The sequence below is a fragment of the Seriola lalandi genome, unplaced genomic scaffold (genome assembly GCF_002814215.2).
Source record: "Seriola lalandi dorsalis isolate HSWRI2012SDOR001 ecotype SW California unplaced genomic scaffold, Sedor1 jcf7180002054949, whole genome shotgun sequence".
NCBI lineage: Eukaryota > Metazoa > Chordata > Actinopteri > Carangiformes > Carangidae > Seriola > Seriola lalandi.
The window spans coordinates 2,766,549-2,790,663 of NW_019525500.1; the positions used below are offsets into that span (position 1 = coordinate 2,766,549).

At 40.6% G+C, this 24,115-nt stretch overlaps 2 protein-coding genes across 2 annotated transcripts in view; one reads left to right on the forward strand and one right to left on the reverse strand.

The window, feature by feature from the left end:
• Positions 1-5,646, reverse strand: part of prg4b (proteoglycan 4b) — an 8,003-nt gene extending 2,357 nt beyond the window's left edge. The window contains exons 1-10 of the mRNA XM_023394501.2: positions 5,442-5,646; positions 5,249-5,333; positions 4,798-4,914; positions 4,411-4,533; positions 3,728-3,775; positions 3,070-3,129; positions 2,690-2,965; positions 1,300-1,980; positions 799-885; positions 95-231 (exon numbers count right to left, since the gene is read on the reverse strand). Of these exons, the coding sequence (XP_023250269.1) occupies positions 95-231; positions 799-885; positions 1,300-1,980; positions 2,690-2,965; positions 3,070-3,129; positions 3,728-3,775; positions 4,411-4,533; positions 4,798-4,914; positions 5,249-5,333; positions 5,442-5,645 (1,818 nt within the window). The 5' untranslated portion in view covers position 5,646. The remainder of the gene's footprint in view (positions 1-94; positions 232-798; positions 886-1,299; positions 1,981-2,689; positions 2,966-3,069; positions 3,130-3,727; positions 3,776-4,410; positions 4,534-4,797; positions 4,915-5,248; positions 5,334-5,441) is intronic.
• Positions 5,647-11,976: 6,330 nt separating this feature from the next.
• fcho1 (FCH and mu domain containing endocytic adaptor 1) overlaps positions 11,977-24,115 on the forward strand; it is a 62,009-nt gene continuing 49,870 nt past the window's right edge. The window contains exon 1 of the mRNA XM_023394516.2: positions 11,977-12,072. The gene's annotated coding sequence lies outside the window, so the exon portion shown is untranslated. The remainder of the gene's footprint in view (positions 12,073-24,115) is intronic.

The window sequence follows — 24,115 nt, forward strand, 5'->3', positions numbered from 1 at the left end:
AAAGGAGAGCCAGGATTACGTTTGTAACAGCATAAATCCACCTTGATATTAGTCCAAAAGGTCACATCTGTTAAATCCCTTAAATCCAGTTTACCCTGAAAATGTATGTTTTGCCCTGGCAGTTGCAGCGAGTGAACACTGTGTCGATGGGTGAAGGGACGCCCCACACTTGTGTGATGCCTTGAGCTGGACCTGGCATCCTATTTCTGTCCAGGACCCAGAAGTAGTGCCCTGTAAAATAAAATAAAAAGAACATAAAGTTGGTCCACTTTTATATAAAGCAGGGATTAGCAGTTGAATTTAACTGTGAGCTAGAGACAAAAACGCATTTTACTTTTATAGATATTAAGGTGGAGCGAGGTGGGTACAGGACGGTATTTTAGCCCAGTGGTTTCCAATTAAGTTAATGTCCTTTAAGACAGAAGAAAAAGCAAAGTTCTGCTGCACAAATTTGTTTTCATTATTTTGCCTTTTTGTTAAATATTGTATAATTTTACCTTTAAATTTTTCTAATGTTTAAATGAAATTTGGTGGGACTGACACAACTAACTGATCATGTATTCTTCATTTTTAAAAGTAACTAGTAGCTATAGCTCTCAAATAAATCTGTTGTTGTAAAACGTAAGCTCCAGTATGTCCCTCTGAAATGTATCCGAGTACAACTATAAAGTAGAATAAAACAACAACAAAAAACAGCTAGTGCTTGGAAAACTTTAGTACTTCCCACCACTGCTCTCTTGTATTTTAATTAAGTGGTATTTGACCTAACCGATGATAATTCTCCTTCTTGGCACTAACCTCTGAAAACCACAATTGTGCCGTTCCTGAGTGTGGTGACTGCGCTGACCGGCCGTCCACTGCACAGGTTTGTATCGTTACTGTCATCTGGAAAAAACATAAACAAGCAATAAGACTGAGTTTCTGGGTGTGAAGTGTAATTTATTTTCCCTGGGGCTTTCCTGCTTTGAGCTTTTTATTTTCATTCTTTAAAGTATCTGAACCTAAATTTGAATTTCAAAGGACTGAGTGATTCACTAACAGCGTGGAAAAACAGCCATTTCTGTCACTTAATATAGTGTAGCTAAGCTTTGAAGAAAGCTTCGTTCACCCAGAGGGAAAATGAAAAAAACAACTGAGCCCATAAACCTAGAGGCCTCTGTCTTTGCACTAGTGTTAGACTCATGTAAAACAGATTACATCTTAGCAGAGACTACAGGAAATAAATGTCTAAATCTTTGAGATGGTTTGTTTTCTACAGGTTTTGTGATGAGAATCTGGACCAATAAGAACATTTCTTACCTGCTTGGTAGTCCCTTGGATTGTCTGTGTTCAGAGTTGGTGCAATGTCCAGAGGCTTAGTCTCGGGTTTGGAGATCGGTTTAACCAGAGTTGGTTTAGTTGGCGGTGGCTTGTACTGGTCGGGTTTGTCCTGGGGTTTCGAAGTGGGTTCAGATGGTTGGTGTTTGCTCGGGTCTGAGGTGACTTCCATTGGATCAGCAGTCATCGCTTGTGGTGTAGCATCATCTGTAGCGTCAGCCAGAACAGAGAGAGGGCCTGCTGTGGGATCCTCTGAGTTGCTCACAGTATCATCTGTTCCAGAGTTTGAAGCGGTTGCGTCTGGGATGGGTGTCAGGTCCAGCATTGATGAGGCAGTGGTTGTCGTGTCCTGAGACATTTCCAGGACTGTGTAGTCCTGTGTGAGTCCTGTAGATTCACCTGTGTTGAAGGGTAGGGTCGTAACCTCTGGATTATCAGAGGAGGCGTCGGTTGGGTCTGTGTTCTGTGCCTCGGGAAATATGTCATCCTTGTGTTGTTCTGTTGCCTGCCCTTCTTTCTCCGGCTCTGGGGTGCTGGCTGCAGGAGAAAGCCCTGTCTGGGGTGCTGAGGTCGGGGCAGTCGGGCTGGAGTCATTGTCAGCTGCTGTTGTGGGCTGAGGGAGAGTTGTTCCTTCGTCGGTTGAGTCGACAGGATCACTGGCATCTGGAGGTGAACAAACTTGATTATCGAATCTTAAATTTGAATCAATTATGGTAAGTTAATAAATGATCAAATTAATGACGGTGTGTACAGATGGGTGACAAAGTAAAACCTGCATAAATTAAGAGAGATGAAACAAATGCAGATGCTTTCATACACTGAATGGATTGATAACGGACATCCTCTCTGGAAAAATACTTATTTTCCACACAAACGTGGAGAATAACTTAAAATTAAACAATTTAAACCTACTGTATGACACCACTGTATAGTGGAAATATTAATCGCACAAACCAATAGGATATGTAACTTATATATAAGTCACATAAAAGGCATAGACTAAGATTGATAAACTGATTAAATTGAATTAAATAATTGACATTCTTAAATGTACTTTGGTGGAAGTTTGCTCTTCTTTTCTTCATTACTACAGTATTTAATTTGTCATTATTTTTATTTTTTGGTTTATTGTTAAGTTTAGAATAATGAGAGGAAGAAAAGAGAAATTTTGGGTTGAACAACTAAGGGAGATTGTGGATTATAAAGGTGGCACTGTCATCAAAACACCATATCAAAGAATATCTTTTGAAAGAATGGTGTTCAGCCTCCAGTAGGGTCCAGAGACTTGGGGAACCTAAGCCAAAGAGCATTGAACTTTATGCTGGTTTCTTTTCTGCTTGTTTCTGCCAGGTTATCTGCGGATATCACATACCTGTGTTCTCAGTGGGGGCTACTCCACTAGTCATGTAAAGGGTGGAGGGGCTGTCGTCAGCCTGCGTGGGTTCATTGTCTGAGGGAGTCGCGTCTGTCTGAGAAAAGACTGTAACTGTGTCTGTACTGAGCTCCAGAGTGTCTGGCTCCAGGGTGGGTTCAGAAGAACCTTGAACCAGGTCAACTGTAAGTGATCCCTCAGGGATCGGACTTGCCCCCGGATCCTCTAGTCCGTTGTTGGAAAGGTCATCATTTGGAACGATCTGGCTGTTCGTATCTACAATAACATGAGAAGTGAGAAGAGGTTTGCACTCACACTGATGAAAACTTACTGGAGAAAGAGCTTGGCTTGATTTATTGTCCAGAGGCATCATTGCTCACCATCAATGGGATCATCAGGTGGATATGATGTTGGGTTGTCCAGTGGGCTTAAATGGTCATCTGTGGACAAATGAGCCAAATTCACATCTGTAAGTTTAACACAAATATTTTTTTAAATTCCATCATTATTTCCCCTATATTTGTTTACTTGGGCATGCACATCACTCAGACAGTGACTTTCCAGACGGAAATGTCACAACATGTCTTCCTCCTGAGAGAGAAGCGACAAGGATGCGAGACTATCTCCACCCACAAAACTATTCCAGGCCAACTCCTCAATTACAACCAGTAAGAAAATGTTTGTCGTTTCTTGGCTTCGTTTTGTGCTTTCCTCTCTTGTGACTGAGCTTGTGCCCGTAACCCTCCTACACACTCATGACAACACTGCTTCCTTGTGTTTCTTCTGGCCTGAGAGGCTAACGCTCTTGGCCTGTTCTGGTGAGACTTGGCCCTCAAAGCAAACCACAGCGACAGAGCCACAGTGTGGTGGTCAACCATAAACAGCTTCCAGCCTTCTTGCTGTCAAACATTGTTAAATTCATCGGCTTCAGCTCATAAGAATCATTTAAGTAATCTGAACTATTCTCTATATAAACTGATGCAGTTTAAAGTTTGTTGATTATTGACATGAGAATCAAAATTTCAGAAGCATAGTCACCTTCATTGTTTCCCTCGCTGAACGTCTCCTCCACGTTCAGTGGCGACTCTGGGAATATTCATGAATAAAGATTAAAGAGCTAACCATGTAAAAACGGATTTCCCTTACATCCTAAATGACTGGAAATAATAATGTGGTGAGAATCAAACCTCTTGCCAAGAAAATATACCTTTGGGTTTGTTATCTTTTACATTATCACATGAACTAGTCTTCACTGGTGCTGTTGCACTGGCTGCTCCACTCATTTCTTCTGTAGTAATTACTGAGACAGAAAATATTGTCAAAATTTAAACCAATGCGTCGGTGCAGGTTACTGCATGCATTGCATGCTACTCCACATGCCGGTGGACATGCATGGTTGCCATGTCGCATCATTCCTGGCTTCTTTGCACTTCACTAGTCATGCACATGTACTAATCTCAACTCGCCATTATCATAATTGCATGATGGTGCAACTGAAAAAGGTGAGGGCTGATTTTAACATGCAGCCATGCTTTCACACGACCGTCACTATGTTCATATGAAATGACCATCAAATGTTAGAAGACAACACCACAGATGTATGACCACTTATTATGGTGATACCACTGAGTATGAAACTGTGAAGGGAACCTGTAGAGGTTAACATGCAGAAAATAACACACACAGACACAATCATGCTGAATGTGTTGGGCAAGGCTTACCCTCTGCATCGCAGTGGCTTGTGTAATCCTGACAACACTGCTTGTACTTTATGCAATCAGGGTCGCAGCTACACAGCCGGCCTCTCTTGAAGGATTCTCCACATCGACCTTTGCAGGAGTTTTCTGTTGCACACAAACATAGCAGGGTTCATCTCAACAGACCTGCACATTAAAACTACACAGATTGTTTTCATAAGTCATGTTAAGGCAGTATATGATGCGTTGCTCACTTCAGGGATGGGGATTGATATAAAAAAAAATTTTAAATCATTGCAAGCTTGAAAAAAAAATTAAATCAGCAACACATGTTTGGATATCAGTGTCAGTAGGGTGAGTAACAATTACTGGCAGCAGTAGTGATAGTATGTCAGGAGAGAAAAGTCTCACTTGTGGTGCACTGAGATTCATAGTCTTTGCAGCATTCTCCATAAGACAGGCAGGTATAATCACACTGGCACATGTAACCCCTGTAGTACTCGGCACCACATCGTCCTTTGCAGCTCGCTGTAAATTAAACAGAGTACATGGAAACCCATTTAAAAATGCAGTGCAGAAAATCAGATGGCAGCCTTTAAACTTTGTCGACTTGAGGGATCGGTCTGTAAATAATACTCTGCCAGATACTGATGTAGTGAAAAAATACACTGACATACAGTAGGTTGACCCTCTGGTAAATAATTATCTACAGGGTAAACATGAATGAGTACAAGCACAGCAAACACACGACACGAGGAAAGCCCTTCTTTAAAAAAAATATATCTTGTTTGACGTTTCGGGCTCTCGGCATACAAAAGAAAAGTCATTCTGCTTAAGTGTTTTTCACGCAAATTATACTCACTCTGAGCAGCACTAAAGGACAAGGCACAAGCCAGCAAAATAACAGCACAAAGTACAGGAGAAGACATCCTCATGTATATCTGAAACTGAGAGACAAAAAGAATAATTAATTCTGATTTCCTTCGTGTCAGTAGTGGATTTATATTCATGGCTGAAATCCAGAGAGATAAGAGAGGAAATAAAGAGTAACGTACCTTGTTTGAGCTCCTGTCTGTCTGCTGCTGAGGTTTAGACGCTGGCTGGCTTTTAAAAGGCTGAGGGAGCACGGCTGACTTCCCTTTAATTGGCAGATCCGGTCTAATTAAAAGTGTAATGATCTCACAGGCTGCAGGGAGGATCCTCCAGTCCAGACCATAGGTCTGGACATCATGAGTCCCCACAAACAGCTGGAAGCACATCAACACACATCTGTGCCAGACAGACAGCTGACCTCACACACTTCTGAGCAAATGGGTGAGCCGGACACCTCAATGTCATCACAGACTTGGTTTGTCAAATCAATTCCATATGGACAGTCTCATAAGGTAGCTGAAGACAAGTCATTTCTTTAACTTCGCTGGTCAGTGGAGCATTTTATTGTTCAGCCTTTAAAAGAGAAAAAGGTGCAAAAAAAGAGATTTGTTTGTTTTAAGTCATGGTTTGTAGTCAAGTAGTCTATACGTTTCTATGGTTATTTGCCATTAAAACCATAGTAGCCTCATTTTGTCCAGCTGATGTTTACCGTGATGTATATGTGGTACATGGTAATACATGACAGCAACCAGTGGTGGGAGAAGTTTTTAGATTGTTTTCTTATGTTCAAGTGGCAATAACACACTTCATAAACACTCAGTTTCAAGTATTGCAATCAAAATTTTACCCCAGTAAAAGTACATATTATCACCAAAATGTATTTAAAGTATCAAAAGTGTATTTGATTAGTAGTATCTGAAGATATTTTATCAACTTTGAAATCATATTTGTTTTTATATAAATTCCTTATCTCAAATGTATAACTCTGAATTAAATAAATAAATAACCCCCCTGAAATGTATTGGAGTAGAAGTTCAAAGTATTGTGAAATAGAAATACGCAAGTAAAGTACCTTAAAATTGTACTTAATTACAGTCCTTGAGTAAATGCACTTAGTTTTTTTCCACCGCTGTGAAGAACATTGTAAATAGTGAGGAACAAACGTGGGCTGTCTTCCATGAACAAATATTTTCTGTTATGGTATATAGTCAATGAGTTTACTTGCACTTGAGTAACCTGGGTAGTGTTGTCTTTCTGCAGTATCTCCTCAGGACAGTGACATTATATGGCAACCCGTTTGATGACCCTATTTGTTCCTGAACCACTGCAGCAATTAGTTATTATTGTGTAAATTTGAGTAGTTTACGCTTGTGTTTTTCTGTGTTTATCGAAATATAACAAATATAGCAGTATTACTTTTCCTGTAGGTCACTATAATGTGACACTCAAAACAAGTACGGATCTTGTGACCCTGTTTCAATTTCCATTTATTTTTTCATCTCGTCTTATTTGAATACTTTTCGAACATATGAAATAAAGAGAAAAACCCTTAAAGACTAAAAAAGAGATGACAATTTCATGAAAAAATATGGTTTTTTTTACCATCTCATGAACCCATAACCCTTAAATTTATTGACGCCCTGGGTGTGTCCTGACCTCTCCTGATCTATAGATTGATGACATTTGGTTGTGATTCACTCTAGAGTCTACAGTATTACTGTAAGTTTCTTTCATCACAGAGGAGCGATGGGTAAGAACCCTGTTACTCTGCCAGACTGATTACTGTGGTCATGTATTTTTATAAGTCAGGGCTGGTCTGCACTGTGGGTATCTTGTGGTTGGAAGTGTTGATGGACCATATCATGCCCATGGTACTTTCCCATCATGTCATGGTCCAATTAGAGGAAGAGGGCTCAATAGTGCATTTGTGTCGAGGCAATAACAATAGCAGGATCTGGTTGAGATGACCAGGCAAACTAAAGAGTCAGGTAAACACAGAGACTGAGAGGAAAAGTCCACACACCAATTCATCCGCTACAGCAACATGAAAAGAGGAAGTATCGAGGTCCTGTCAGATTAATTTGAAAATCACTGACCCAGAGACATCTCATGCCACACTGAGAAGCTGACTGGGTCAAGTAGGAGTTTAGAAAGTGAAGTCAGTGCGCCCCCTTGTGGCTGCAAGGTTGCCTGAGTTTTCTTCTCTGCCCTGCAGGAGTTTGACATCTAACAACTCAAGAGAAAAGAGTTTCTGCTCATGAACTCACTGCAATACTTATAACTGTCAAGGTAATGGTCCTAATTAAAGTCCGACGATTAAAAGTTTTGCAATGTGGGAGTTGTCCTCTCTTACTAGACCGTTGCCTCTTTGGCCTCCTTCACCTATTTAGCTCTCCGGTGTGTGCAGGAACTGCTCTGTAGTTCAGAGAGTTTATAATGTAAGTCTGATGTGATGTACCTCAGAGGATGACACAGCAGCTTTAATATTGGAGGAACACACCTTCACTCTCTAATAACGACAGGCCAGATTTGCTCCAGTGGTGCAACTCCCAGGTAAAATGTGTGTAACTGTGTGTAAAGCTGACTTTCACTGTCAGTCTGGAGTAAGTCAAAATCAACTATAATCATAGACCCTTTTCTCTTATTTTATCCAGTCAGTGGTCTTACTGCGCAGGTGACTCAGCTCTCTCAATATGTCTCACTTAAGCATGAAGACCATAGACTATATATTACTTATACTAAACTATACTAAATTACTATATAATATTACCTATTTTAGTAACCTCTTCAAACTTTATTCTCAAATTAATTTTCATAGTCCTAAACAGCCTGACCATCTTCATCTTCATTTTTGTAAAACCAGACATGATTTGAATTCTTTGAGATAAAAGATTCATTGATCCACAGAAAATGAATTGACAGTTATCATGAAAACCAATTAAAAATGTCCCAATTTTTCCAGCTTCTCAGTTGCAAGGGTTTGCAGATTTTCTTATGTAATTGTAAATTGAATATCTTTGGGTTTTAAACTGTTAATTAGACAAAACAGCAAATATCATGAAATTACCTTGAGCTTTACAAAACTGTTTTTTGCTATTTTCTATTCAATTTCCTTTGAATAAATTGTCATTACACTTATTACACATTTTATTAAATTCCTTATTTTCATATTTAATTTTTGTATTATCCATCCATCCTGGAGGGTCGTGGGGGAGCTGGATCCCAGCTGACATTAGGCAAGAGGTGAGATTCACCTACCACAGAGCTATTTTTGCATTATACTTGTAGTTATCAAAAAATCAAAGACAAAAGATTAAAGACATTGCACAACATATCCCTCAAGCAGTGTTTTCACTTTCATTTGAATGCTAAACAAACTATACAATAATTAATTACTGATATGTATATATTACTACTATTATTGACAAAATTAACTTCTAAACAATTTCCTCTCCATCATTTTGACCTGATTCATCACAGACATGAGCAGCAGTGTCCCTGATCGCCTCCCCTGCAGGCCAACACGCCTGCAGAGTGGCAGACCCTTGGCACAGGGGGACAGCCAGCAAAAGGCAGTAACATCGCTGAGGCGAGGCACAACTCACTTAATACCACAGATGGATGTCGAACACATAGGATCTCCTGGGGGGGATGGGAGGACTGCTGAGGGGAAAGTCAGCTTGTTTTTCTGGATCCAAAACTGTGTCTGTGCTTTGTGAGCAGTGGGTTCCATCTTCTGTCTTGGCAGCTTTAATCAGCCAGCCTGTTCAAGCAGGAGTTAAGCTGATCTGAAGGAGCTCAATGAGAGGCAGAAGCATGGAGGCATACAGCAGAAGAGGTGATGCAGAGCATGTGGGTGTACACATTGGGCCACATTGAGCAGAGAAATTTTGTTCTGGCCATCTTCTGAGTTGAAGGAAATCTACTATTAGAAGCTCAGTTACTTCCTGGCTGTGTGCAAAGTGTGTCTGCAAAAGTTAACATACTAGAGTTCAGTTCAAAACAGGAAATACGAATGTAAGTCTGTTATCATCAGAGTAAAAGCAAATCGCTTTGAGGACCACAAAAGGAAAGTAGAGAGGAAGCTGCAGCACAGAGAGGTAGGGAAGGGGATGAGGAACATCACTGGCTATAAAGAGAAGAATAGCCAGGCAACATCATATCTATCTATCTATCTATCCTTGCGTCTTCTCAGTTTGAGTCTTGTTCTCATTTATACCTAACAAGCTTAATTAGGCTGAAGAAAACTGAGAGACTGATCAGACAGCTAATGAAACTGCCTGTCACAATGTGTTCGTTTACAGTGTATTGATGTGAGGAATGAGATCATGATCAGAAAGGACCTTTAGAGGGAGACAAATGAAAGCGTTTCGGCTGATGTCTGAAGCAACCACTCATGCAGGATAAGAAAAGGTACACCAACAGGTGGCAGGGACTGATGATACGTAATTAAATTCGACAGCTAATTTCCTTTTATTTGGGAGATTTTTCTGTGGATTAAAGGCTCAAAAGATTATCCTCCATATCATTTGTATATGCAGATGGAAGCGAAGGGACACTGCCTATCAGACAGTTTACAAAAGGACAGGGTTTGTGTATAACCACACCACTTTTCTGTCACACTCTTGTATGTCATCTTACACCGAACATATGGATAAGTAATACATTGTATGATCTAAACCGTGTTTGATTTATGTCTTGTGTTAATTCTAACCTTCACAGGTATCTTACCCGTTCTCTGCCTGGCTGTAGCTCAATCTGAGTCTGAAGGTGGATGTGATGATTATTTAATCTAACGATCTCAGTTGCAACACAGGAAATGTACACTAACTATAACCCTGTGCTGAGCTACTTCGCTGCCTTTGACATTATGTTCTGCTGCACCCTGTATTGATTTCAATATTGCATCACCAAGCATCACATCAAGCATCAACACCCGCAGCGCAGGACTCCCACAGCTGATGTCTTTGATGTGTTAAAACACCTTAAAGGACATATGAAGGTGAGTCACAACAGCTGTGCATGTGGCAGGGTGCTCAGTGTCAACCAAAACACCAGCTGCATGTATTTTTTGATAGAAAACAGACACATCTATACATTTCAAATATCATTAAAACAGCAGCTAGCTGCAACCTCAGTCTTAAAGGATTTAATTTGTGGATTTTGCACAGTCATTTAACACCAACTGCTTTGACTGAGTCCACTGTTGGTTGTAGGAAGCTAAGACAAGTTTAAGGTGATACAAAACATTTTACAACACAACTGAACAGTTTTGGAGGCATGAAGATATGATCCAGAACCCTTATCAACTTGTCTTTATCCAATTCTATCAATGCTGAAATCAATGCTTCAGCTGTGTATTAAAACTTTTAAGAGTCAGACACATTTCTTAGTTTTCAAAATGGTTCACTGTGTACCCTGAAGCTGTGTGTGTTTGTTGACTGAAGGACAAGTCTTTCCCATAGACAAAAAACAGTTCAACAAAGAGTTCGTTGTTGTTTTGGCTCTAAATTACACCTGTTTTGACTGTATACAAAATGCAGAACAGGTTTACAGCCTTCTGTGTTGTTGATAAATAACAGGGATCTGACTGTATTATCTTATAGAAGTCAATATAACAGGCAAGCATTGATGGAGGAGGACAAAGATAAAACTGTGTTTCTTCAGTTTGTTTGCTCTTATCTTACAGTAACTGACCTCTCCTGACACTGACTTTTTAACCTCCAAAACCTCTCTAACCGCTGCCTGTCCACTCATTACCCAAACACCTTAAAATACTTGGCTAGTGGAGATCTTAAAGCTTCCAAAGATACCAAGTGGCTAAATTTTGGGAGAACTTCATCTATAATAGGCCTGTTTAAATTTGAAGGCATTGTGCAACTTTAAAATTTTACACATACAGTATATAGGCTACAGATCCTCATCAAATAGCAAACAGTAAGAAGCTGAAGCAGAGTATATCTCTGGTGCTGAGTATGTTTACATGCACGGTATAATTCTGGTTTTGACTCTTATCCCGGTATTGATCATATCCAGGATATGGTGTTTACACAAGACATGATAAACCTCGTTATTAATATCCCACACGATCATATCCGTATCCTGGTTTCTGATCATCTATATGCAGTTGTGTCTTGATTTTTCACCAACTCAGCCACTATGTGTATTTATTTATTTTAACAACAAAGCCTGTTCAGAAACCTGGATAAGGTGTTTACATGCTACAGTATTCCGGTCTCTACGCCAGGTAGCATATCCAGGTTTTAAGAGACTTGGATATGACCTTAAGATATGCTGAATTTTTCAACCCTTAAGTTAAAAAAAAGCGTCAAAACTGTATATTAAGGGCTTGATCTCACAGTGTCCTATGGTCCTAATCTCTGAGGAGGAAGTGCTCTTTAAACAGGCTACAGTAAAGTGGTTACTGAAATTCCTAATTGAACGAACTATGCTTACCTTTCTTTTTATTTCGCTCCACAAATACAGAAGTCCGTTACACATTATATTTCTATAGCCTATAGTTTTGTGGGCGTTACCTGTGAAATTAATTCCTCTCAATTATCCAATGGGCTGCTTGTATACTCTCTTAGACCCACCTCTTTTATGGTTGCTATGCCTACTACACGTTTCTCTCAGAATGACGGGCGGAGCAGCCAATCAGCGTCGAGTTGGGGCGGGCGTTTGCTCGCACACTGAACTCTGCCTGGTGGATTTCTACTACTATGATCAAACCGCGCAGGGTGCATGCAAGTAGCGGCAGGAAGACCGGGGATGGGAAATGTACTATAAACGTTGTCGGAGAAGTCTTTACAGGTAAGAAATGATTCCCTGTCTCTGTACCCCTCTCTGTAAACACGTGCTCGAAACACTGAGCTACTGCTAAGCTATAAAAAAATATCGAGTTGGTCAGGCATGGCTGTGACATTGTTGAAACTGGCAGCAATACAATTGTTTGACATGTGAACGGAGGGAAATACCGCTAACGTTGAAACAGAAACTTGCGAGAGACAAGTAAATGTGTGAGCTTAAAATAGAATGTAAATCCAGAATCTGAACTTTAATAGGTAAGGTTCAGTGCGACAAACCCAAATATGTTAGTGTTTATACAGAGGGATCCAGAATTAGCATCATCTGCCGAGCTGGGTCACGGTTTTACTGGACTGCATTTTGGTAATGTTACTATTTATCTGACAGTGTGCTGCCTGGTGGAGGCATGATATGACTGAATTTCACTGGTCAAATGGTCTTTTTGCATCTTGACACAGGTTGTCGTTTGTAGGTTTGACAGCTTGTCTTTGTCTTTTACTTGAAAAGTTTATACAATAATCATGTGAACCTGTGACTTCAGTCCGACAATTCATGATTGTTGAGACTGATATTAAGGGATTAAAAAGCTGGTCATGATTCTTTGGCCACTGGAACACGTAGTAAACCCTCAGCATTAGTTTTATCAAGATTTGTGACCAAGATGCTTTTTACAGGTGACACAAACTTGTCAAAGTTACCCTTGATATACACATAGTTTATTATGTACACTCAGCTAAATCTTGTGCAGTCTAACACAACATACCTCCAATAAATCCTGCCTTCATGAAGGTTATAATGTTCAGTTTTTATTGAAATTGGTTTAGGGAGGAGTTGATTCAACTGTATGATCATTTTGGGGGATGTAGGTTGTAGTGTTGTTGAGTTGTATTGCATTACACAGAGAGGTGTATCTGTTATTTAGTCTACCCTCACTGATATAATGACGGAGATTAAATAAAAGAAACATCTACAAGTATAAAGCAAAACAAACTGCAGACTCCAAAGTGACCATAAAGTTGAATCAACACCTCTCTGAAACAGTTTCAACACAAACCGAACATCATAACCTTCATGAACGGAGGCTTTACTGCCAGACTGCATTTGTTTTGACATGGCCTAATAAACTACCAGCTGGGTGAATCTTACATGGCGTTTCAGCACACATATGCAGGTTCTGATATTTCTGTGACAAGAAGAAATCAGATAATAATATCATCCATACAAATGCATTGGTTAGACTCATTCGGAACATGCGAAATGTGGAAACAATGACCATTCAGCGAGCCCATAAACCAGTTCTGGGTTTCAGTATCAGCACGGAAAGGATCTTCCTTCACCAGTTATGTTGTGTTTTGTTTTACAACTTGAAGTTCCTCTCCAGACATGTTTTAAACTATGTAAAAATACTCTGCAATGATTAATGCTTTTGTTTAACACGATTTTCCCAGATAAAATGAGAAAAGTTCAAATGGGACTGGAAGCACATCTATACTTACGTCCTCATTGAGAAATTCTGGATCTGGCATTGTGCCCCGCCCACCACTGCTGCTTGTGCTAGGTTAACAGGTGAAAGAGCAGTGGGGCATCAACATGGTTAGTGTTAGAGGAAACATCGGCGCAATTTCAGCTACATGTTTGAGTCTCCGTCTCAGAGATGAGGAGTCGACTAACAGACCTATCAGAATAGTTAGCATCGTTTATTTTTTTATGTTGTTTGTTAGCTTGCAACTGGCATTGGCTGTCACAGTGTAAGTGGTTGTGCTAATGCAAACTCTTGCTTTCTGTACTGACAAGGTTTCCGGTTTATTTTGCCAGCCCCCCCCCCCCCACAATCTATGATCTGAAAGTGCAGCTCCGCTCCTCACATTCAAATAAAGGTTTGGAGGTTGTCATGATTCTCAAACATGTTTAAATATTTAGACTAACACTGACCAACACAATTGTCGGTGTTATGAAATGTCAACAAAGTTTGTAAAGATGTTCAAATTTTGAATGATGATTGGTTTGGAGACACTTAAGATTCAGATTAGCTAGGATTGGCTGCAGTATGTGGGTTTTCACTGTGGTCTAATTGTGTATTACCACAACATTCCTGATTTGAATAAGGCTGGGGACCTTTGTTTCATGCCACCTCCTCTCTCTCCACATTTCCTGGCCCCCACTTCCTGTATGCTATCAAATGTGATAAAAATAATTTTTTGATAAATACAGATTGTCTATCATTTGTCAGCTAAAGTAGGATTCCACTAAAACCGCTTCAAAATGATCATTTTGGTGAGTTCAGGGTTTTCAGATTGGCGGTTTGCTTCATTGCATCACTTTCAGGAGGTGCAGCCAGTGTCTGGTTGCACCAAAGCAATCAGACTGGAATTCCCCTTTGACTGCCTGGTACATGTTTAGTTTTTCACTGTGACATTCAACTTAATTTCCACAACAGCTATAGCATGAGCCACAGTAGTTGCATTGTCGGACCACAGCACAGCTGTCTTCTCATGCATGCCTGCACCACGTTGGGAGTTCAACTGCTGCTTGGTTTTTTGGTATCAAAGAATTTAAGCTGTTTGCTTCATCAACTAGCAGTGCCAGTCTGTTTGTTGCCTGGTCGGTCCACCACTACATTAGCTGAAATATCTCAGCAACTATTTGATGGATTGCCATGATATTTTGGACAGATAATTATGGTTCTCAGAAGAGGAAGGATACGGACTTTGGTGATCCCTGACGTTTCCTTTTGCACCACCATCAGGTTCATTATTTATTAAAATGTCCCAAAACTACATTTGGATGGGTTGCTATGAAATTCGATGTAAATACCAATGGTATTATTAGCATGGGTGCTATAGCATTACTGCTAGCTGTAAAGAAAAGTGCTAGTATGGCTGCAGACCTATGGTCTTGTCTATCTATCATTTTTTTTAAATTCATCACATAATAACTAATTGTGATGTTGCTGCAACGACATGAATATAAGCTTCTGCTGCTGACGCCAGAGAAAATCTTGCAGGACAAGAGAACCCAAAGCCTGAAGTCTTAAAGTGATTATTAAATGTGAACATCTACTGTTGGCAATCGTTGTCTTGGAGATGCTTAATTGAAGAGACAAAGCTTGGACAGTTTGTTGGCTGAGTGAGTGAGCTCCGGGCCAGATGCTGGCCTTGTCATTGTACCAGAAGTTATGATAAATTTTGCATGGTAACTTATTGCATAGTTCTGCTAATATCTCAACGATGACCCACACGGTGTGACATGTTTACTGGGTTCACAGCAGCAGTGCTAACAAGGCAATGGTGATAACAGTGTGGTAAGTTTTTTTTCATTAAAGTGAGGGACTTTGACAGTCAGTAAGAGGACATATTTGGGCGTATTCAGAAGCCAGTGTTAGCATGTACATTTTTCATTTTAGAGGAGCAGGCAGGTCATTTAGATTCTTAAACAGCGTCTCTCTTGAGTTGATGTGAAAGTATTTGTTGATTAGCTAGCCTTTAGTTCTAGCTTAACGAGTTTTCTTTGTACTATGTGAGGGTAAATTTTATATATTTGGGTTAGAAGAGAAGACCTCAATTGTCCCATCAGACTCTGAGAAAGTGTTGGGCATTTGTCAATTTTCTGACATTTTATTGACCAAACAATCAGTCAGTTAATCTAGAAAATAATAGTCATATTGATGAATGATGGAAGTAATTAATTGCAGCCCTACTCCTACTACTAAATTATGAAATTTTGTTTTATTTTGCAAGATGAGGGGGCGATCACACTTTAATCAATGGAACAGTCGTCTTTAAGCAAGGACAAGTTGGAATCCCTCCAGGTGAGATATGCAGCAGTTGTTATTCATGCGGCCACAGAAAGTGAGGAGGCCGGCCTCCTAACACAATAATACATGCAGTGAAAAGTCCCCAAACCTCTGGCGACACCCTCAATACTTTGCTAAATGACTGTTTCGTCACAACCTTGCAGCAGCACACAGCCAATTACTAAACCACAAACACCTCTGTAAAGCCCTCCACACGTCAGTGATGGAGGCTGATGGGAAGAGGAGGGGAAGGAGAGGAGAAAAGAAAGAAGCAGGCGAATAAGAAGAGCTCCCTGTTTTGCATTTAGATTTGAATGGGCTAGGTGTCTGTGCTGAGCCGACTCTTTATCTGACAACAACCTGCTGAACAGTCCTTTGGTTTAAATATTCAAACGCTCATGTGCACATGCTTGCAGCCATGCATAGTTAATCAGCTGGACTCTTCAACTTCCCTGATGACTCCTCTTTCTCTCTCTTTGACCCTCAAGGATCTCCTTACTATTACTTATTGTTATCCTGCCTCCCTCTTTCTCTGTTGGCTCTCCTGCAACACATTATATGGTGCCCATGACAAATATTAATTATACATGTGAAGCCTCTCATATGTAGGCTAGAGTGCTGCAAGGCCTTCCCTTGTCTTTGCCAAGCAGGGCAGGGCCCGGAGGCAGGAAATCTCAGGCAGGAAACGGTAAAGCTAACCTGTTACGTAATGAAAACACAAACAAAACTCTTAGTACTTTCAATTCAGACTTCTTGATGTGTAGTGCATTTCATTTCTTTCATTATACACTGAGTGCAGTTAGGTGACAACAGACGACATTCTGCTGGGAAATCTTGTTACAGCCCCTCATGTAAAACCATGACCTGTGCCTGAAGTTGTGAGTGATCCAAGCCAAGGTCCCATCATGGCAGATGGGAAGATCCTGGGGCAGGATGGAGGAGCAGGCCTAACCCCCCACCCCTGGCTCTGGTCCTGGGTTTATTTCTAGGTTACTGGTTCATCTTATGCTGTGCTCAAGAGGCAAGCATGATGGTGAGAATGAAGAAAATTATTTAGTTCATTTGCTTAATAGCAGCGTGGAGAGGGCTCTTTCATTTTGAGATTATTTTAATTACCTCAGAATTAAACCAGAATCAGCCACAGCCACGAGGAGGGAAAGCCCTAATCACTTGTTTTTGTCTAATGTGCTGTCTAATCTTTTTTTTCTGCTTCTCCCTGTTTTACATAATGTGAATAGGATATTTTTTGGACTTTTTGGACTGTCGGTCAGAAAAAAACAAGCTATTCAAAGATGTTGCCTTCGGGAAATTGTAATGAACACTTTTTTACATTTTACAGACTAAACGAAGAAATAGTTTAAAACAGAACAATCAACATGGAAAATAGAGCTGGCTAATTGATTAATCCACAGCAACTTTGCAAGTCAGCTACTTCTCAAGCAAAAAATTGTGTCCTCTTGTCTTATGTGATGGTAAATAGAATATCTTTGGGATTTGAGCTGTTGGTAATCAACAAATGAATCAATGCTAACATGGCAGAATTAAACTGAATCATTTAGTCTTGTATAAAATGTCACAGTAATGTTTTTGCATATCTTGTTTTGTCTGACCTATAGAGCAAAAAGCCAAAGATATTCAGTTTGCTATATGTTTGATAAAGAAAAGCATCAAATCCTCACATCTGAGAATCTCGAAGCAGAAGCTCCAAGTGTGTTTACAATGCTACCTTATCTTTCATTTAACAAATATCAGGCGTAGTTTATCAGATACGTGGCTGCAACAAGAGAGAGCTGGAAATGTGTCCTCAGCCTTTCCTCCGAGCGAGGAGGAGTTCACAGCTGCAGCACTACAACCGTGCTCGTCCTGAGCCTGTGTATAGACCTCGACCCTGTATTGCGAGTGTTTGCTGTCGTGCCGAGCGCTTTCTGCTCTCACACAGCTGGTCATGCCACGACTTGGAAGTGATGCCCGCCTGGCACGTTGTCATAGACTGGACTGGACTGTGGCTGTATGCTGCAGTGACAAAAGCACATTCAGGCCAGGACAATGGGGAGCTGACAGCCTGGGTTGTGTTTATCACCCTGTGCTCTCTCTCTCTCTCTCTCCCTCTCTCTCTTTCTCTCTCTCTCTCTCTCTCTCTCTTTCACTCTCTCCCTCTCCCTCTCTCTCTCTGTCTCTGTCTCTCTCTCTCCCTCTCTCTCGTCTATTGTGTTTGCTGTCTCACTGTTTCTCTCTTTCTGTCTCAGTCACTGAAGGCTCGAGTACACATTCAACGAGCCTGTTTATCGCTTTAAGAGAACAGGTCTGTGCGCTGCTTTAGTCATTAAATACAGGGTGTAGTTCTGTCATCAAGGTGGCAGTGATGTGATTGTTGGTTCCAGTGTGTCATCGTTAAAGTATAGGCTCTGGATTTAGTGTGCTTGTGTTGACGCATTTGGCTTTGTGGGCTGAGGTGACATGTTTGGTGGTGCTGAATTTGTTTTCCGTGATCGTAGCAGTCACCTTTCTCTTATATTGCAACGAATCACCACCGGGATACTGGATACCAGTGAGATCGGGGGTCTGATGTGAACAGTTGATCTGATCTGATCTTTTCAGCTTGAAGCTTCAGACATCAGTTTACTGAATTGCTTATCTATTTTTGATGATTTGCTCAGCTAACAGTTCAAAACCCAAAGATATTAAATCTACAATGACTTGGTCAGAAAATGATCTGCCAATTATCTGATAATGAAAATAATCATTAGTTGCCACCCTGAAATCTTTGGTTTTGCGTTATGATCTTTCCCCATGAATCAACACTTGTTATCATGTGACCAAAAATTCACATTGATGTCACATGATGACTCCTGAGCTAGCTCCAGTCACTAAATGAAGACCGTGAGATGTAGGTGAAAGCTGTGAATCATTGGCGATCTTACATTTTGAGTTTAGATTCTCACCATGCATTGTTCCCACAGGTTTAACCTCCTAAGACCCGAACTCTATTCTTTGCTATTTAGTCTGATTGGGACCTGAGAAAAATGATGTCCACATATGAGGACATTAGTTTTAAATTTCGATTACCGAGTGGCAGTATAATATCCTCATATGTGGTCACCAGGCCCTTGTTGAGAAAAAGTTAGTATTGTGGTCTAGAGAACCCAAAATGTGAGGTCCACATATGTGGACGCCAGGTCCTAGGAGGTTAAGAATCAGCTTGCATGCACAGATGAGTTAATTAGTCAAATAATCAATTTCTTAATCGATGATGCAGATTCAGAGCGATTACTGTGGATGTGGGAAGAGAAACTCAATTGAACGACATCTGTACAGATGAACTAACAACCTATATTCGAGCTTGACTGATCATATCAACCCGCACAGGTTTTATATTCATGAAAGAAACTACCAAACATCCACAGTGAAGTCTTGCTCTAAATTACCAGCCACAGCTGTGAGTCATCCCACACTGGTACATGTGGCAGAGGACTGTCTGTGGTGTTGAAGGGGAAATTAGGCCTGACACAAAATGATCTGTCCTCCACGCTTCGCCAAATCAGGTTTAAAACTAATACTGAAGGACGGAGGAGTCGATCTGCAGTGCAGTAGACTTCTCTGTGAGGCTCCAGCTGCTCCATGGATTCAGTCTGTTTGTCCTTGTCCTGCCTCTGTCAGTGCCTCACACCTGCACTGACGAAACAGAAACCTGACTGCAGTGCTGTTGTGTTAAATATAGTAATGGCATTAAAGACGGTTTCAAACAGTACGCAGGGGTTTCATCTACTCATGTACTACATCTACTACTAATATTTTCATTGCTGGTTTATCTGTTGATTATTTTTTTGCAATAATGGTCATCATAATTCTCCAGAGTACAAGGTGACATTTTCAGATAACCTTTTCTCTCTGACCAATTGTGCAAACTTCAAAGATATCCAATTCACAAAATGCACTTTTAGTCGACTTAGTGATGTGGCTCCAGGGATGGAAATGTCAGTATGTTGATCTGTTGGTTGCTCAGTCGATCCACAACTTGGGTCCAGCCTGAAATATCTCAACAACTATTGGATGGATTGCCATGAAATGTTGTACAAACATACATGATCCCCGCAGGATAATGATCCCCTGAAGTCTCCTGTAGCACCACCAGCAGGTCACTTTTCCCATGAAATATCTCAACATCTGCTCGGTGGATTGCCACAAATTGTTGTGCCTAATTAGCAAATGTTGCCATGCTGACGCATTAAACTACGAGGGTCAACATAGTAAACATTACACCTGCCTAACATCGGCAGTGTGAGCATGTTCGCAATTATCTTAAAGTAAAGCACAGCCTCACAGAGCTGATCGCATGGCAACAGACTCTCAGTCTAGCTTCTTAATAAATGACCTAATATAAAAATATAATAATATATAATATAAAATTATTGAGTAATCAGCTAATTGTTTCAACACCAACGGACACCAGTGGTTTGTAAGCTGAAGTAGATTGCCATTTTTAGCAATTAATGATGAATAATGATCCGTCCTTGAATGCACCTCACTTCCTGTCATTGAAGGACATCTTTTTGAATCTTTGCCTGCATATTTTAGGTAACCCCTTTTTTACGCCATAGCCACTATGCCACTTAACTTTTTGTCTCATTTTCTTCATCTTGTCCTTCATCTGTTTGGAGGCTTGTTTATGTTTACCTGCCTCATTTTTGCAATACGGCTGTGTTTGTTTTTATCTCTGAGTCTCAGCATCCACACACCTCGCCTCACTCCTCTCTGTTTTTCACCTCTACCTGTCCTTTTTCCTTCTCCTGCTCTATCCCTTTGTGTCATTCGCCGTGTCCCTCGTGCTTCGCTCCCTAAGCTTGTGACAAATGTGCCTGTTCAGAGGTTACTGAAGCATCTTTATTCCACACTCGACTGTGTCATTACATTTAACCCAGTTCCATTTTTATTTGGTCTTTGAGCCACAGGAGGCGGCTGTTCTCCGATGTTTTCACTGGCAGTATGAGGAGAGACACGGGGAGTAACTCCCGCCCAACCTCGCTCATCTCGTCTTCTGTCCAGAGGAGGGAGAGAGGCAGGTAGAGGTGGTGAGGAGGCGGGAGTCTGCTCTGACCTTCCCTCCCCTTCAGAGAGATGTCTGTTAGTTAGACCCCTCTCCTAAAAAAAAAAAAAAAAAAAAAAAAAAAAAAGAACGAGCACAGGAAAACAAAAACAGAAATGCTGAGTATGGATGGAGGGGACACACCCATTTATTTCCTGCAGGAGTTAAATAGGTTGTGGATGGTTTTTGTCTGTGTATGAGACTTTGTTTCACTCCTCCCCATCTGCTTTTACAAGTCCTAATATTTCATGGCAGCCATCTGTGTGTTGTCAGGCTGTGTGCGTGTGTGTGTGCGTGCGTGCGTAGTAGGGCTCAGAGAGCAGAAGAAGAAGTTGGTTGTGTGTCCATTGATAAGACTGCATGCCTCCTCTCTCTGTCTGTCTCTTGATGATATGATCCGCACCTCAAACCTTGTAATCATTTATTAATTTATTGTTGCTTGACTGTGCTGCTGCTCTGCCTCTCTCTCTTTGACCTGTCACACACAATCATCTAGCATAAAAAACAAGGGTTGATTGAATGTAAACAGAATTTCAAGGCATGGCTAATTGGCGTTTCAAATTATTCTTGTATTTGACGTGGAACGAGTGTCAGAACAGCTGTTCCTAAAACAATTTCCAAATAATGTTTAATGTTCTTGATTTTTAGCCATGCTAGCGGCTAAGTATGAAAGGCATGATAAAAGCTTACTCTTTCTAGATTCATTTCTTTTGCAAACGAGTTGTACTTCACATAAGAAAAGCCATTTTCCTGCCACTGATCTATTCTTTCCTCTCCAATATTGATAAATTAATCAATCTGCCTTTCTTACGATTATGCTTGTGGTGTCCATTCACAGTCACAGAAGAGCTGCAGCTATTATCGAATGTAATTTGTGGCTGCAATTCTATTATCGGGACGATAACAGTAATTTAATTTTCTCATTTATCAGAGAATAATATTAATGATATTTGACCCTGTCCTTCATAGCAGACATTGTGACACTGAGGGTTTAGGAAACCTAAATACGTGATCATTTTGAGTTGTGTCAGAGCGTCACACTCGGTTGTCTCCTCTCTGTGTTTGTTTCGTACAGATGAGTGTTTGTTAGGGTATCTAGTTAGGTTGTTCTTTGCTCCTGTGGGTGAATCATGCGTGGAATGGGGGAATACACACAGTAAGACCAAAATCTGCATGGGCATTTAAATTTCTGAATAACAAAAAAAAAAAAGATCTTGAGTGAGCAAGGACTCAAGGTCACAGCGTGTCCCACTTCTCCTCTGGGCTTTGTTTGCCTGAGAGCTGATTTCAGCTGAACGTCTAGTTGGAACCAGATGGAGAGTGCTGGATGTCAGCTACTTCCATACATCCCACCGTGACTGGTATCCACATGGGGTCCCGGTGCGTAGCTCTCTCTGTCTTTGTGTTTCTAGATCGTGCCATGTCAAAACCGTGAGGATTAAAACAAAATGGCTAATTAGCTCAGATCTACAGTATGTTTCAATATGGCGCACCAGGCTGTCACAAGAGGAAAACAAGTGGCTTCTGTCTCCCTCACCATCACGGTGTGTCTGTTTATCCCTTGTCCTCCCTCTGTCCCCCCTTTCTGCTTGCCTGAAAACCATCTGGTGGTTTGGTCAGGATCACTGTCCCCCTGCATGGGTATTTTGCCATGAAAACTCTGCTCGGTCAGCATTCATTGGCTGTGTTGGATTTCGCTTTGGTTTTAACCATCGATTTAATATCCGTATCATGATATAAAAGTAGATTTTATATAGAATTTTGGTTTTGTTTATATTATGATATACCATTCATTAGCTTAAAAGCTGAAAAATCAAGCCACAGAGTGAAATGAGCGTTAAGTGCTTCTACCTGTTCATTCACATTGTCAATGTTTTTTTTTTTTGCCCCAAATTCTATTTTATGAAAATTTTAATATTAAAATGTTATGCAAAATTTCAGATACTGATCCCCAAAATGTTGCTAAGATATTGATATTAGGCCCAGGCAATAAACTGGCTTTATCATATGATCAAATACACAAAATAAATAGTTTTAATTGTAATATTTATACCTAACTCCTATTTATATAAATCTACTGGATTATATATATAGAAACACCTCTTGCTGTGACATAATGCAACAAAAATAGCAAAATGAACACAAAGTTGAATCAACAGCTCTCAGAACAGTTTGAACAAAAACTCAGAACCAACAATTGGTCAGGTAATTGGGCAAAAGAAAATTTAATCAGCAACTATTATTGATAATTAATCGACTCATTATTTAAGCAAAAATGGCAAAAAGTCGCTGGTTCCAGCTCCTCAAATGTGAATACTTTCTCGTTTAGCTTCTCTTCTATCTTTGTAAACTGAGCATGTTTTGGTTTTAGGTGGCTGGTTGGACCAAGCAAGACATTTTAAGACCATGGGCGCTAGGAACATTTTGTTTCCATTTGTCAACATTCTGTACACCAAAGGGTCAATCAATAATGAAAATAATCGTTAGTTGGAGCCCAAATTATAACCTCCGTTAAGGAAGGATTCAATGGGATGTTGTATTAGACTGCATAGATTTTAGCTCAGTGCGAACCCACTACACTGGCACATGAGAAATATCAGGCACTAATGTACTGCACTTATGCATTACATCAGAGAAATGATTTCACACTTGACATGTAATACACAACACGATCACACTGTCACATTATGTCTCCACTGAAAATAAATAAAAGGTAATATTGAATTATCGCCTAACCCTGCTCTATAATATTTCTGTCCAGCTCTGCCAAACAGAACGCTGTCTGCAGGGGCCTCCAGTCCCACTGCTGAGCTAATTAACAAGGTGTGAGGTGTGAGGCGTGTGCGTGTTTATGTTGAGGAGGTATTGCTGTGTTTGTTTCTTTGTGTGTTGCTGCTGCCTGGTGCCAGGTCACCAGGCCTGAGCTGAGTCTGTGCCAGTACAGGGAAAGGGCTGTTGTCAGCACACACACACACACACACACACACACACACACACACACACACACACACACACACAAAGAGTCAGCAGAATAACAGATAACAGGAACCCCGTTTGTCGGCAGCCCCGGGGAAACACTTTAGCATTATGGATTCTCTGGGAAAGGGCACAAACACCAAATTCCTGTATTGCTTTTGTGTGTGTGTGTGTGTGTGTGTGTGGGGGGGGGGGGG